This window comes from Lissotriton helveticus, chromosome 2_2, assembly GCF_964261635.1.
Source record: "Lissotriton helveticus chromosome 2_2, aLisHel1.1, whole genome shotgun sequence".
Classification (NCBI taxonomy): domain Eukaryota; kingdom Metazoa; phylum Chordata; class Amphibia; order Caudata; family Salamandridae; genus Lissotriton; species Lissotriton helveticus.
This window is the reverse complement of record NC_136060.1, coordinates 521,462,397-521,476,749: the sequence shown is the minus strand read 5'-3', so window position 1 is coordinate 521,476,749 and position 14,353 is coordinate 521,462,397. Positions and strand designations below refer to the sequence as shown.

The following is a 14,353-nucleotide window of genomic DNA, read 5'->3' as shown; positions in this document are numbered from 1 at the left end:
GTGAAGCATTTTCTTATCTTAACATCTGTTTCACTGAAGCCGGGTGAAAGCGCGATGCAAATATAAACAAGAGGCTGTCTTCCCGCTGGGCTGATCAGGATTTCTACCTTATGGGACTGACTCCGCATAGCCATGAAGGCGTTTCCAGCTCACTTTCTGTGGTCTGTGCCTCACTTTCTATGGTCTGTGCCTCACTGTCCGTGGTCTGTGCCTCACTGTCCGTGTACTGTACCTTACTCTCCGTGGCCCGTGCCTCACTGTCCGTGTACTGTACCTTACTCTCCGTGGCCCATGCATCACTGTCCGTGGTCTGTGACACACTCTCCATGGCGCGTGCCTCACTGTCCGTGGTCTGTGCCTCACTCTCCATGGCCCGTGCATCATTGTCCGTGGTCTGTGCCTCACTCTCCATGGCCCGTGCATCATTGTCCGTGGTCTGTACCTCACTCTCCGTGGCCCGTGCCTCACTCTCCGTGGTCTTTGCCTCACTCCCCATGGCCCGTGCCTTACTCTCAGTGGTCTGGGCCTCACTCTCCTTGGACAATGCCTCACTGTCCATGGTCTGTGCCTCACTCTCCATGGCCCGTGCATCACTGTCCGTGGTCTGTACCTCACTCTCCGTGGCCCGTGCCTCACTCTCCGTGGTCTTTGGCTCACTTTCCATGGCCCGTGCCTCACTCTCAGTGGTCTGGGCCTCACTCTCCTTGGACAATGCCTCACTGTCCATGGTCTGTGCCTCACTCTCCATGGCCCGTGCATCACTGTCTGTGGTCGGTGCCTCACTCTCCATGGCCCGTGCCTCACTGTCCGTGGTCTGTGCCTCACTCTCCATGGCCTTCTCGCTTTCATTTATGTGTTTCACTATTTCTCCCGCCCCCTTTCTCCTTCATTTATTTAGGTCTCGCCTAGCTATTGCTGTTAAGCAATCGCTATGTGAGAGATATAGAGAGCTGCTCCAGGAAAGCTTACCAAGGGGCTTTTGAATGCGGATTATGGACAGTGCATGTGCTCCGTGCGCGCGCTTGCCATTTGCTCCCCCGCCTCCCCAACAGACTTGAAAGGAAGCCACTCGCACACCACCATTCCACCATTTGTCTCAGACTTCAAAGGAATGCCTCCCGCTCCCCCTCGCCCCTGTCACAGCAATGCAGAGAGCTTTTTTTTATTGCAGTTCCATGACGTGCTCTCTGTTTAAAGCCTGCAGTGCTTGTTTAACTTTTAGCATGCGCGTTTGTTCTCTAAGAAGACACTGCGTGCAAATTTTGTGACTTGAAATAGTGTGGCATGAACTACAAATTCGCTTGATTTTTACTAATACTATGTAGTTTCATTAGCATGTCATAAAACCGATTTTGTATAACCCAGTCCTTCCTGAATGTGGTTACCTCCCGACTGTCTGCTATTCATTTAATTAAACCATGTAATTGCTTCCCCGCTTCACAAACCTGTATATTTTTCTGCAAGTCAGCCGATAAAACTAATTTGGCGATGTGAACGTACATAGTGATATACATTCAGGGACACTTATGTAGCATTTCTGACAATTCTCACGCAGCCCCACATCGATCATAAGATATTTTTTCTTACGTGGTTTATTCCATTTTCGCTAGTATAAATAAATCAAGAAAAATATCACATTTGGAAACTTGTTCTAAGAAGAAACCAAGCACTTCCTGAAAGAACGATTTTCAAATTATGCAGCAAGACGCGTAATCACTCTTTCCTTGCTGTACGTCCAAAATTTTTGGCAAGGTTCATTTCCGCTTCTCACAGACGCTCATAAAACATGCGCAATTGTGCAAGTGACACATGAACCGGACTCTGTATGTGTTGGGGCATTAACACCAGGCCTATTGGCTTTGTCAATGATCGTTTTTAATGCAGGCACTTAATTTAATTAGTCAGGCGTGGCACGCAACTAGTGATTTCTGAGTGTTACATTTTCAGTGTCTTTGGTTAAATTAGAAGATTTTTTTTGTTAAATGAGAAATACAAGTTTAGCTTTTTGAAAGGTGTAGACGTGAAGAAAAAATAAAATGTCTTCCAAACCACATTTTCCCACTACATTTTCCAAGTTGTGTATAGCCGGAAACATATACACACATGAAAATATTTTTTATTTAAAAAAATTTGCATCACGTTAGTACGTATTTATCCATAAGAGTCACATCTATTTCAGGTTTTCCGCATATTTACGTCAGATAAATACATGTGAAATAAATCTGAATAGGAATCCATGTTGTTGTTGAAAGGTTCTACTGATTAACGGTATGGCATTGAACCTCGTGGAATAAGACAGGACACCCACACACTTTCTTCAAGTGAGCACAGGGGGTGATTCACCTGCTTTCTACAGCTTTCAATTTTCAATTGCCATCAATTTTCAAACAAACTGTTCATGCTAAAAATAAATCTGCATCATTCGCTTGCGTACACATGGATTATGTTTACACCACTGTCCAATAGCAAAACACTAAAAATTCTTCCCAGAGGCACTTCTGCTGTATTGGTGGGGCACTCGGGTTACTGCAATTTAATGGAGGATGTAGGTAATACACATGTCCCTTCTCAAAATATGTTTATGTCAGATGAATCTCCAGATCTGCTCATTAGCTATGACCCCTGTCACGACACACAGGTTACGGATTAATGTGGGGTTCAGCTTCATAAGTCACTGGGGTATTCCACGAAACATCAGAGTTGTAATACGTCATCTCGTATGTCTGGCACTATTGTGATACGTTAAGGTATTTTTTTTCTTTCTCACCACAATGGTTGTATCCGTGTACTACCTTTCTGCTCATTCCGTGTTCTCCCTTTTCCGTTCTACCATCTCCTCACCCACCCTTTCTTCACCCCTTAACCCTCTTTATGCCGCCTCACCCCACCTACCTCTCTCTTCATGCAATCTCCCCACCATCCAACTCCACACTCCAACTCCACCCTCCAACACCATCCTCCAACTCCATCCTCCAACTCCACCCTCCAACTCCACCCTCCAACGCCAACTCCACCTCCACCCTCCAACTCCACCCTCCAACTCCACCCTCCAACTCCAACCTCCAACTCCAACTCCACCCTCCAACTCCACCCTCCAACTCCAACTCCAACTCTACCTCCACCCTCCAACACCAACTCCAACTCCACCCTCCAACTCCAACTCCACCCTCCAACTCCACCTCCACCCTCCAACTCCAACTCCACCCTCCAACTCCAACTCCACCCTCCAACTCTACCCTCCAACTCCACCCTCCAACTGCAAATCCACCCTCCAAATCCAACTCCACCCCCCAACTCCACCCTCCAACTCCACCCTCCAACTCCAACTCCACCCTACAACTCCACCCTACAACTCCACCCTACAACTTCAACTACACACTCCAACTCCAACTCCACCCTCCAACTCCAACTACACCCTCCAACTCTACCCTCCAACTCCAAATCTACCCTCCAACTCCAAATCCACCCTCCAACTCCACCCTCCAACGCCACCTCCACCTCCACCCTCCAACTCCACCCTCCAACTCCACCCTCCAACTCCACCCTCCAACTCCTACTCCACCCTCCACCTCCACCCTCCAACTCCAGCCTCCAACTCCAGCCTCCAACTCCACCCTCCAACTCCAACTCCAACTTCCAACTCCACCCTCCAACTCCACCCTCATACTCCAACTCCACACTCCAACTCCACCCTCCAACTCCAACTCCACCCTCCAACTCCACCCTTCAACTCCAACTTCCAACTCCACCCTCCAACTCCACCCTTCGACTCCAACTTCCAACTCCACCCTCCAACTCCACCCTCCAACTCCAACTCCACCCTCCAACTCCAAATCCACCCTTCAACTCTACCCTCCAACTCCAAATCCACCCTCCAACTCCAAATCCACCCTCCAACTCCACCCTCCAACTCCACCCACCAACTCCAACTCCACCCTCCAACTCCACACTCCAACTCCACCCTCCAACCCCACCCTCCAACTCCAACTCCACCCTCCACCTCCACCCTCCAACTCCACCCTCCAACTCCACCCACCAACTCCACCCTCCAACTCCACCCTCCAACTCCACCCTCCAACTCCACCCTTCAACTCCACCCTCCAACTCCACCCTCCAACTCCACCCTCCAACTCCACCCTCCAACTCCACCCTCCAACTCCACCCTCCAACTCCAAGTCCACCCTCCAACTCTACCCTCCAACTCCACCCTCCAACTCCACCTTCATCCTCCAACTCCACCCTCCAACTCCACCCTTCAACTCCAGCCTCCAACTCCAACTCCACCCTCCAACTCCAGCCTCCAACTCCACCCTCCAACTCCACCCTCCAACTCCACCCTCCAACTCCAACCTCCAACTCCACCCTCCAACTCCACACTCCAACTGCACCCTCCAACTCCACACACCAACTCCACCCTCCAACTCCACCCTCCAACTCCAACTCCACCCTCTAACTCCGCCAACTCCAACTCCACCAACTCCACCCTCCAACTCCAACTCCACCCTCCAACTCCACCTTCCAACTCCACCTTCCAACTCCACCCACCAACTCCACCCTCCAACTCCACCCTCCAACTCCACCCTCCAACTCCACCCTCCAACTCCACCCTCCAACTCCACCCTCCAACTCCAAGTCCACCCTCCAACTCTACCCTCCAACTCTACCCTCCAACTCCACCCTCCAACTCCACCCTCCAACTCCACCTTCATCCTCCAACTCCACCCTCCAACTCCACCCTTCAACTCTACCCTCCAACTCCACCCTCCAACTCCACCCTCCAACCCGACCCTCCAACTCCAGCCTCCAACTCCAACTCCACCCTCCAACTCCACCCTCCAACTCCAACTCCAGCCTCCAACTCCACCCTCCAACTCCACACTCCAACTGCACCCTCCAACTCCACACACCAACTCCACCCTCCAACTCCACCCTCCAACTCCAAATCCACCCTCCAACTCCACCCTCCAACTCCACCCTCCAACTCCACCCTCCAACTCCACCCTCTAACTCCGCCAACTCCAACTCCACCAACTCCACCCTCCAACTCCAACTCCACCCTCCAACTCCACCCTCCAACTCCACCTTCCAACTCCACCTTCCAACTCCACCCTTCAACTCCACCCTCCAACTCCACCCTCCAACTCCACCCTCCAACTCCACCCTTCAACTCCACCCTCCAACTCCACCCTCCAACTCCACCCTCCAACTCCACCCTCCAACTCCAAGTCCACCCTCCAACTCTACCCTCCAACTCCACCCTCCAACTCCACCTTCATCCTCCAACTCCACCCTCCAACTCCACCCTTCAACTCCAGCCTCCAACTCCAACTCCACCCTCCAACTCGACCCTCCAACTCCAGCCTCCAACTCCAACTCCACCCTCCAACTCCACCCTCCAACTCCAACTCCAGCCTCCAACTCCACCCTCCAACTCCACACTCCAACTGCACCCTCCAACTCCACACACCAACTCCACCCTCCAACTCCACCCTCCAACTCCAACTCCACCCTCTAACTCCGCCAACTCCAACTCCACCAACTCCACCCTCCAACTCCAACTCCACCCTCCAACTCCACCTTCCAACTCCACCTTCCAACTCCACCCACCAACTCCACCCTCCAACTCCACCCTCCAACTCCACCCTCCAACTCCACCCTCCAACTCCACCCTCCAACTCCAAGTCCACCCTCCAACTCTACCCTCCAACTCCACCCTCCAACTCCACCTTCATCCTCCAACTCCACCCTCCAACTCCACCCTTCAACTCCAGCCTCCAACTCCAACTCCACCCTCCAACTCCACCCTCCAACTCCACCCTCCAACTCCAACTCCAGCCTCCAACTCCACCCTCCAACTCCACACTCCAACTGCACCCTCCAACTCCACACACCAACTCCACCCTCCAACTCCACCCTCCAACTCCAACTCCACCCTCTAACTCCGCCAACTCCAACTCCAACTCCACCAACTCCACCCTCCAACTCCAACTCCACCCTCCAACTCCACCTTCCAACTCCACCCACCACCTCCACCCTCCAACTCCACCCTCCAACTCCACCCTCCAACTCCACCCTCCAACTCCACCCTCCAACTCCAAGTCCACCCTCCAACTCTACCCTCCAACTCCACCCTCCAACTCCACCTTCATCCTCCAACTCCACCCTCCAACTCCACCCTTCAACTCCAGCCTCCAACTCCAACTCCACCCTCCAACTCCACCCTCCAACTCCAACTCCAGCCTCCAACTCCACCCTCCAACTCCAAATCCACCCTCCAACTCCAACTCCACCCTCCAACTCCACCCTCCAACTCCACCCTCTAACTCCGCCAACTCCAACTCCACCAACTCCACCCTCCAACTCCAACTCCACCCTCCAACTCCACCCTCCAACTCCACCTTCCAACTCCACCTTCCAACTCCACCCTCCAACTCCACCCTCCAACTCCATCCTTCAACTCCACCATCCAACTCCACCCTCCAACTCCACCCTCCAACTCTACCTTCCAACTCCACCCTTCAACTCCACCCTCCAACTCCACCCTCCATCACTCAAGAACACCACCACATCACTCAGGGACACCACCACATCACTCGGGAACACCACCTCATCACTCGGGGTCACCACCACATCACTCGGGGACACCACCACATCACTCGAGGACCCCTCCACATCACTTGGGGACACCACCACTCATCACTCGGGGACACCACCACTCATCACTCAGGGATACCACACCACCACTCATCACTCGGGGACACCGCCACTCATCACTCGGGGACACCACCACTCATCACTCGGGGATACCACCACTCATCACTCGGGGATACCACCACATCACTCGGGGACACCACCACATCACTCGGGGACACCACCACATCACTCAGGAACACCACCACATCATTTGTGGAAACCACCACATCACTCAGGGACACCACCACATCACTCAAATACACCACCACATCACTCAAATACACCACCACATCACTCAAATACACCACCACATCACTCAAATACACCACCACATCACTCAGCCCAACCACATTATCACTCAACACCACAACAGCACTATCCTTGCTTGCTAACAACAAGCATTGCCATAGCCAATAGGACTCGCATTAGGAAAGTGTTAGATATTGGCTTTGTGAATAATGATGCCATTAATTTATATATTTTCAAAGCCAACACATATTAAAAAAATGTGTCATTTACAATACCAATAGCTCACACTTTCCTAATGCGAGACCTATTGCATTGCAAATGCTTGTTCTTCCAGTCGCCCTTTGCGGGCGCTGCGGCACTGCGGCCTTCAGGAGGCCTCCATGGGGGCACCTAATCCTGGGGGGCATGGCTCCGGCCTCCCGGGGCCCCCGGCGCAGCACCCGCCGTGAGCAGTGTGCTGGGTAATGCCGGTCAGTGAGCTTTATTCCTTTCTAGGTCTGTGAACGTGCGGCGGCACAGCTCATCTCGATGACATGGCTGGGGTTATTCTTACATAGTATAAACCTCTGTGTATGCCGATCTGTGGCACTCTTTTTAGGTCTTCTTCTGTCTCTGCCTCCCCCCCCAACACACACTTAAAAAAAAAAAACTTTAATAAGCGTGGTGCCTTCTTCACAGACACTGGGCTATGCAGAGAAGTGTGGCTCACCGATTAGAGCGGCAGACCCTGAGGCAAAGGTCTGACCAGGGTTCAATTCCTGACGCGGCAGGGTCTTGGGCTCAATGTCCACGGATTCGATAATTCTCGCCTCGGTGCCTACTCTAATAATGGATCCCACTCTGCAACTCTGGGCAATAGCTTGCTTAATCTCCACATCGGCCCCGAAAGCGCTAGGATGCCTGGCTTCACCTTGGGGGTGCCCAGTAGAGGGCTTCTCACAGGGAAAGCCAGGAAGGGTTCCACAGCGGTATACAGCGCCAGGATGCCTGAAAGGTGATAGTGCGCTTTACAAGTATACATACATACATACATACATGCAATGCAATAGGTCTTGCTTTTGGTATTGTAAATAAACATGCCTTTTAATTTTTTTAAAGGCATTGCCATTTACAATGTCAATAGCTCAAAATAATGCCATTGAGAGACCTATTGCATTGTAAATGTTATTTTTTTTAAGACACAGAGGCGTGTAAAATGCATTACTTGGCTTGCTTTGTCTTTACAGAACCAAGGAAAATGTAGTAACAAAAATACTCAAATTCCCAGAATCCATTGTAATGCATGACTGCAGGAGACTAACCTGGGTGCACTAGAATGGTTTGTGGTAATTGTAATAAAGTGGACAGGATATCTTCCACGTTGGTGATGCAATAACCTGTCCACCAAACTCTAATCAGGACAAAAGTCTACAACAAGTGTTGTAGGAGGAGAGAGAACAAGCATTAGAGGAAGAGTGGTGCAGAGCGGGGCTAGAGGCAGAGGTAGTCCCAGCCGCTCCGGAAAAGGGATCTGAGTCTGAGAGAGTGAACTGATAGCAAATGATCCTTGGATCTGTTGTGGGAACGCCCCAAGAGCGTTTCTAAGGATCCTCTTGTCTCCCAGCTCATATTGTCTGACACCTGAACACTCAACTGGATCTACCCCTCGAGGCAGACATCCTCCAGGTGTTGTGCTAGGGCTCCAGTGCTAAAACCGTCGTAGCAAGTGCTCATGTGAAGCTGTAGGAACGGACAAATTGTACACCAATACACCACCTAGTACAGATGGAAGCAGACCCGGAAACTAACATGCACCTGCCTGTCCACCTCCTCTGTTTATACCTCATAAACACCTACCTGTGCACCTCCTCTGTTTATACCTCATAAGCACCTACCTGTGCTCCTCTGTTTATACCACATAAGCGTCTACCTGTGCACCTCCTCTGTTTATACCTCATAAGCACCTACCTGTGCACCTCCTCTGTTTATAACTCATAAGCACCCACCTGTGCGCATACTCTGTTTGTACCTCATAAGCACCTACCTGTGCACCTCCTCTGTTTATACCTCATAAGCACCTACCTGTGCTCCTCTGTTTATACCACATAAGCGTCTACCTGTGCACCTCCTCTGTTTATACCACATAAGCGTCTACCTGTGCACCTCCTCTGTTTATACCTCATAAGCACCTACCTGTGCACCTCCTCTGTTTATAACTCATAAGCACCCACCTGTGCGCATACTCTGTTTGTACCTCATAAGCACCTACCTGTGCACCTCCTCTGTTTATACCTCATAAGCACCTGCCTGTGCACCTCCTCTGTTTGTACCTCATAAGCACCTGCCTGCGCACCTCCCCTGTTTATACCTCATAAGAGCCTACTTGTGCACATCCTCTGTTTATACCTCATAAGCACCTACCTGTGCACCTTCTCTGTTTATACCTCATAAGCACCTACCTATGCACCTTCTCTGTTTATACCTCATAAGAGCCTACTTGTGCACATCCTCTGTTTATACCTCATAAGCACCTACCTGTGCTCCTCCTCTGTTTATACCTCATAAGAGCCTACCTGTGCTCCTCCTCTGTTTATACCTCATAAGCACCTGCCTGTGCTCCTCCTCTGTTTATACCTCATAAGAGCCTACCTGTGCTACTTCTCTGTTTATACCTCATAAGCTCTTACCTGTGCTCCTCCTCTGTCTGTACCTCATAAGCATCAACCTGTGCACCTCCTCTGTACCTCATAAGCACCTGCCTGTGCGTCTTCTCTTTTTGTATCTCATAAACACTGACCTCTGCACTTCCTCTGTTTGTACCTCATAAGCACCTACCTGTGCACCTTCTCTGTTTGTATCGCATATGCATGAGAAATTGCATTACTTAACGGACAGCAAAGTAAATAAATGAGTTGGCACTTGAGCTGATCCAGTGTGACCAGGAAAGCACTGACATTTGTGAACGGATTTACCTTGGTTATATACTTTCTGAAGAGTCACTTTTGGTAGCTACTTCCTGAAACTGAAGATAGAGCATCAAATCCTGATCCTCTTTTTTTCCATAATCTGTTCTTTTATGAAATCTTGTTCATGTGCATCTACCTTAAGCTCTACCTGTAGCATGTAGCGCTCCATGAGTGCAATTTCTTTAATGTGGTTACTCTGTGAATGGGGAGAGGTGTGGCGCAGTGGCCATAGTGGCTGACTCTGGAGTGCGTGGCTCACAGATCGATCACCGGCACCAGCGGCAGCTCTGCACCTTGTGACTCTGGGCAACAGATCACTTAATCTCCCCAACGGCCCCAGCGCCTTGAAACCTTAAGGGGTGATATGTGGAATAGAGATATTGTACTATGTGAACACTGGTAGAGCACATGCTATTCAGAAATTAATGAGATGTGACGTGAATTTAAGTATATGTCTGTGTACGGTGAAATATCCCTTGATAAGTTCAAATATGATAAAGGATAGATGTCTTTTACAACCAGATAAATATTGTGTATTCATATTCTTTTGCATTTGCATTTAGTCATTATAAATCTTTTTACATTCAACAGGACACAAAGTCTGGAATGCACAAAATGATTATGAATAATGAAGATGATACTTTAACTCCGCAAAACAACTGTCAGAAATAAGAAGGACCAGTATACAGGAAAGCATAAGTGCAGTCGGCGACAGATGAGCCTGACCATCAACGGACAGATCCTGGAAGAAGCTGTGAGGACTATTCAGTGAATGTACAAGTCTGCGCTCTGCACCTCCACGCCACAAGATGAAGAAAAGAACTCTGGAAAATGAAGGCAACAACACTGACAAACCAGTGCCTGTATAAACAGGCATCCAATACCGGCTGCGATCATGGGATTGGTATGATGTGGTTACAACAGTTTAGTGATTCCTAAAAGATTAACAGACCATCATTCAATGCTCTAGATGTATTTTAAACTCTTCCCGGCTGTACCCCAACAATCAGAGAAAAGGACAACGGAGTGGAGACAAATAACTGACGGAGAAAGGAAGGAGGAGTTCTGCTTTCTAAAAGATATAGTACAGTCCCAATTTGTTCTGGCCAGATGGAAGAATAATCTTTACCCTCAAGCATCAAAACTGTATTCCATTCTAAAGACACAATCGCTCGCAAGGAAACCTGACATATATTAGGAGTGTGGCACGTATTTCGTGACCATTGAACTTTATTTTTAAATTGGAAATCAAATAGCCTAAATACCAACACATACAGGAAATGTGAGACAACACAAGTGTTTTATCAACCATGTCGACCCTTCAGGGAACACAGTCATGGGAAGTGGATAAAAATATACCCGACCCAGAGACACTAACCAAGGAAGAAGAATCATACACAAGCAGTGAAATCTTTAGTTTATCATCGCTACTAATGCACCATCAGCAAACCCACACAGAAGAAAAACTGTTCCATTGCACTGAATGTGTGCAAAGCTTTAGTCATTTAGCACTCCTAAAAGAGCATCTGCAAACACACACAATGGAAAAGCCATTCAGATGCAGTGAATGTGGGAAGAGCTTTAGTCTGTTATCACACCTCCAAAGACATCATCGAACACACACAGGGGAAAAACCCTTTCATTGCAATGAATGTGTGAAGAGCTTTAATCTGTTATCACACCTCCAAAGACATCATCGAACACACACTGGGGAAAAACCGTACCATTGCAGTGAATGTGTGAAGAGCTTTAGTCGGTTATCACACCTACAGCTACATCAGCGAACACACACAGGGGAAAAACCATACCATTGCAGTGAATGTGTGAAGAGCTTTAGCCGGTTATCACACCTCCAAAGACATCAGCAAACACACACAAGGGAAAAACTATACCATTGTAATGAATGTGTGAAAAGCTTTAATCTGTTATCACACCTCCAAAGACATCAGCAAACTCACACAGGAGAAAAACCATTCAGGTGCAATGAATGTGTGAAGAGTTTTTGTCACTTATCAGAGCTACGAAGACATCAGCTAACACACACAGGGGAAAAACCATTCAAGTGCAGTGAATGTGTGAAGAGCTTTAGTCAATTATCAAACCTATATAGTCATCAGCGAACACACACAGGGGAAAAACCATACCATTGTAGTGAATGTGGGAAGAGCTTTAGTCGATTAACACACCTTGAAAGACATTATCAAACATTATTTAGTCGGTTATCACACCTTGAAGGACATCAGCCAACACACACAGGGGAAAAACCATACCATTGCAATGAATGTGTAAAGAGCTTTAGTTTGCTATCACACCTCCAAAGACATCTGCAAACACACACAGGCGAAAAACCATACCATTGCAACGAGTGTGTGAAGAGTTTTAGTCGGTTATCACACCTCCAAAGACATCATCGAACACACGCAGGGGAAAAACCATTCAAGTGCAATGAATGTGGGAAGAGCTTTAATCAGTTATCACACCTCCAAAGACATCAAGCAACACACACAGGGGAAAAACCGTACCATTGCAGTGAATGTATGAAGACCTTCAGTCGGTTATCACACCTCCAAAGACATCAGCAAACACACACAGGGGAAAAACCATACCATTGCAATGAATGTGTGAAGACATACAGTCAGTTATCACACCTCCAAAGACATCAGCTAACGCATACAGGAGAAAAACTATACCATTGCAGCGAATGTGGAAGTAGTTTTAGCACATCTTCAAAATTAAGAAGTCATCAGCGAACACACACAGGGGAAAAACCATATCATTGCAGTGAATGTGGAAGTAGTTTTAGTCAATCTTCAACATTAAGGAATCATCAGCGAACTCACACAGGGGAAAAACCATTCAAGTGCAATGAATGTGTGAAGAGTTTTTGTAACTTATCAGACCTACAACGACATCAGCTAACACACACAGGAGAAAAACCATTCAAGTGCAGTGAATGTGGGAAGAGCTTTAGTCAATTATCAAACCTATACAGTCATCAGCGAACACATAGAGGAGAAAAACCATACCATTGTAGTGAGTGTGAGAAGAGCTTTAGTCGCTTAACACACCTCGAACGACATTATCAAACACACACAGGGGAAAAACCATACAATTGCAGTGAATGTTTGAAACAGTTTACTCGGTTATCACACCTCCAAAGGCATCAGCAAACACACACAGGGGAATAGCAATTAATGTGTGACGAGCTTTAGTCAGTCAAAACACCTCCATGTACACCAGTGAACATGCACAGGAAAAGAACATGCCATTGCAATGAATGTGTGAAGAGGTTTTGTCCGTTATCAGTTCTCAAATGACATCAGCGAATACACATAGGGTAAAAACCATACCATTGCAGTGAATGTGGAAGAAGTTTTAATGAATCTTCAACATTAAAGAATCATGAGCGAGCACACGGAGGTGTAAAGCCGTTCAAAAGCAGTGAATGTGCGAAAAGATGTAGTCGATTATCATGTGGAAAAACCATCAGCAAATTAAAGAAGATGATAACATTACAATTATGTGGGACATTCCAATGTCAGAAGATAAAACGTACATTATATAGGACCCGACTACCAGAAAAGAAGAAAGAAAAATATCCAAACACACCTGATCATGCTACCTGAAAAAGCAACACTATAAACAATACTTGAACCAGTCGGAAGTTTTAACTTTACTTTAGGGATATTGCTGTGGATCACGGATTTTTGTACTATTGAATCACTAGGTTGTATTCCTAACCTAATAAAAAGAACCCCAGCGAATACGTTTATTCTCCAGGTGTGTCTGTGTCCCTCACATTACCTACTAATTTCCGCCCTGATGAAGGTGTAGCCCCGTCCTGGGCTGTACACCGAAACGCGCGTAGGCGTTTGAACTTTTTTTGTGTTTTGTTATGTTATGTTATGTTATATTTATTTGTACCGCGCACAGCTGCCCCAGCGAAGGGGCGTCCTGGCGCTGTTTTTGCACATTGCCCCTATATACCATCGGGATGATTCACGTGACTCTTTTTAACTCCACATCAGTTGGCAGTCTCACCACCTTGATTGATGTGTGATGTTTTAGGACCCTATGGTGTTTGAATGAATGTATGCCAGTATGAATGAATGTTAATATGAATGAAGTGATGTGTGGGACACTATAGATTATCACTGATGTCTATTGTGTATTTATTTATGCATTTCTCAAGCTTGTTATGTATGTCTTGATATGATGACAATAAAAAGGAAAAAAAATATTTGTGCTTATCAAGTCTGTGGTTATAAGTCTTGAAAATATGTATGGGTCAGTCCCAGTTAGTGATGTATTTTATTGGGACCCGTTCTTCGGGCTGTTTTTATATTTAAAGATAGGCAGGTGCCCCTTCTCTATCGTTGGGTCTACATAGTCTCCCCTGCTCCACCTGCCTTGTATTGTTCCCAGGGGACCCCCTTTGATTGGTCTGTGAAAGATACGCCAAGACC

At 47.8% G+C, this 14,353-nt stretch overlaps 1 protein-coding gene across 1 annotated transcript in view; it reads left to right on the top strand.

Moving 5' to 3' along the window:
• LOC144821698 (uncharacterized) overlaps positions 1–13,664 on the top strand; it is a 164,633-nt gene extending 150,969 nt beyond the window's left edge. The window contains exons 3-4 of the mRNA XM_078678916.1: positions 10,451–10,548; positions 11,175–13,664. Of these exons, the coding sequence (XP_078535042.1) occupies positions 10,451–10,548; positions 11,175–13,075 (1,999 nt within the window). The 3' untranslated portion in view covers positions 13,076–13,664. The remainder of the gene's footprint in view (positions 1–10,450; positions 10,549–11,174) is intronic.
• Positions 13,665–14,353: the final 689 nt, after the last annotated feature.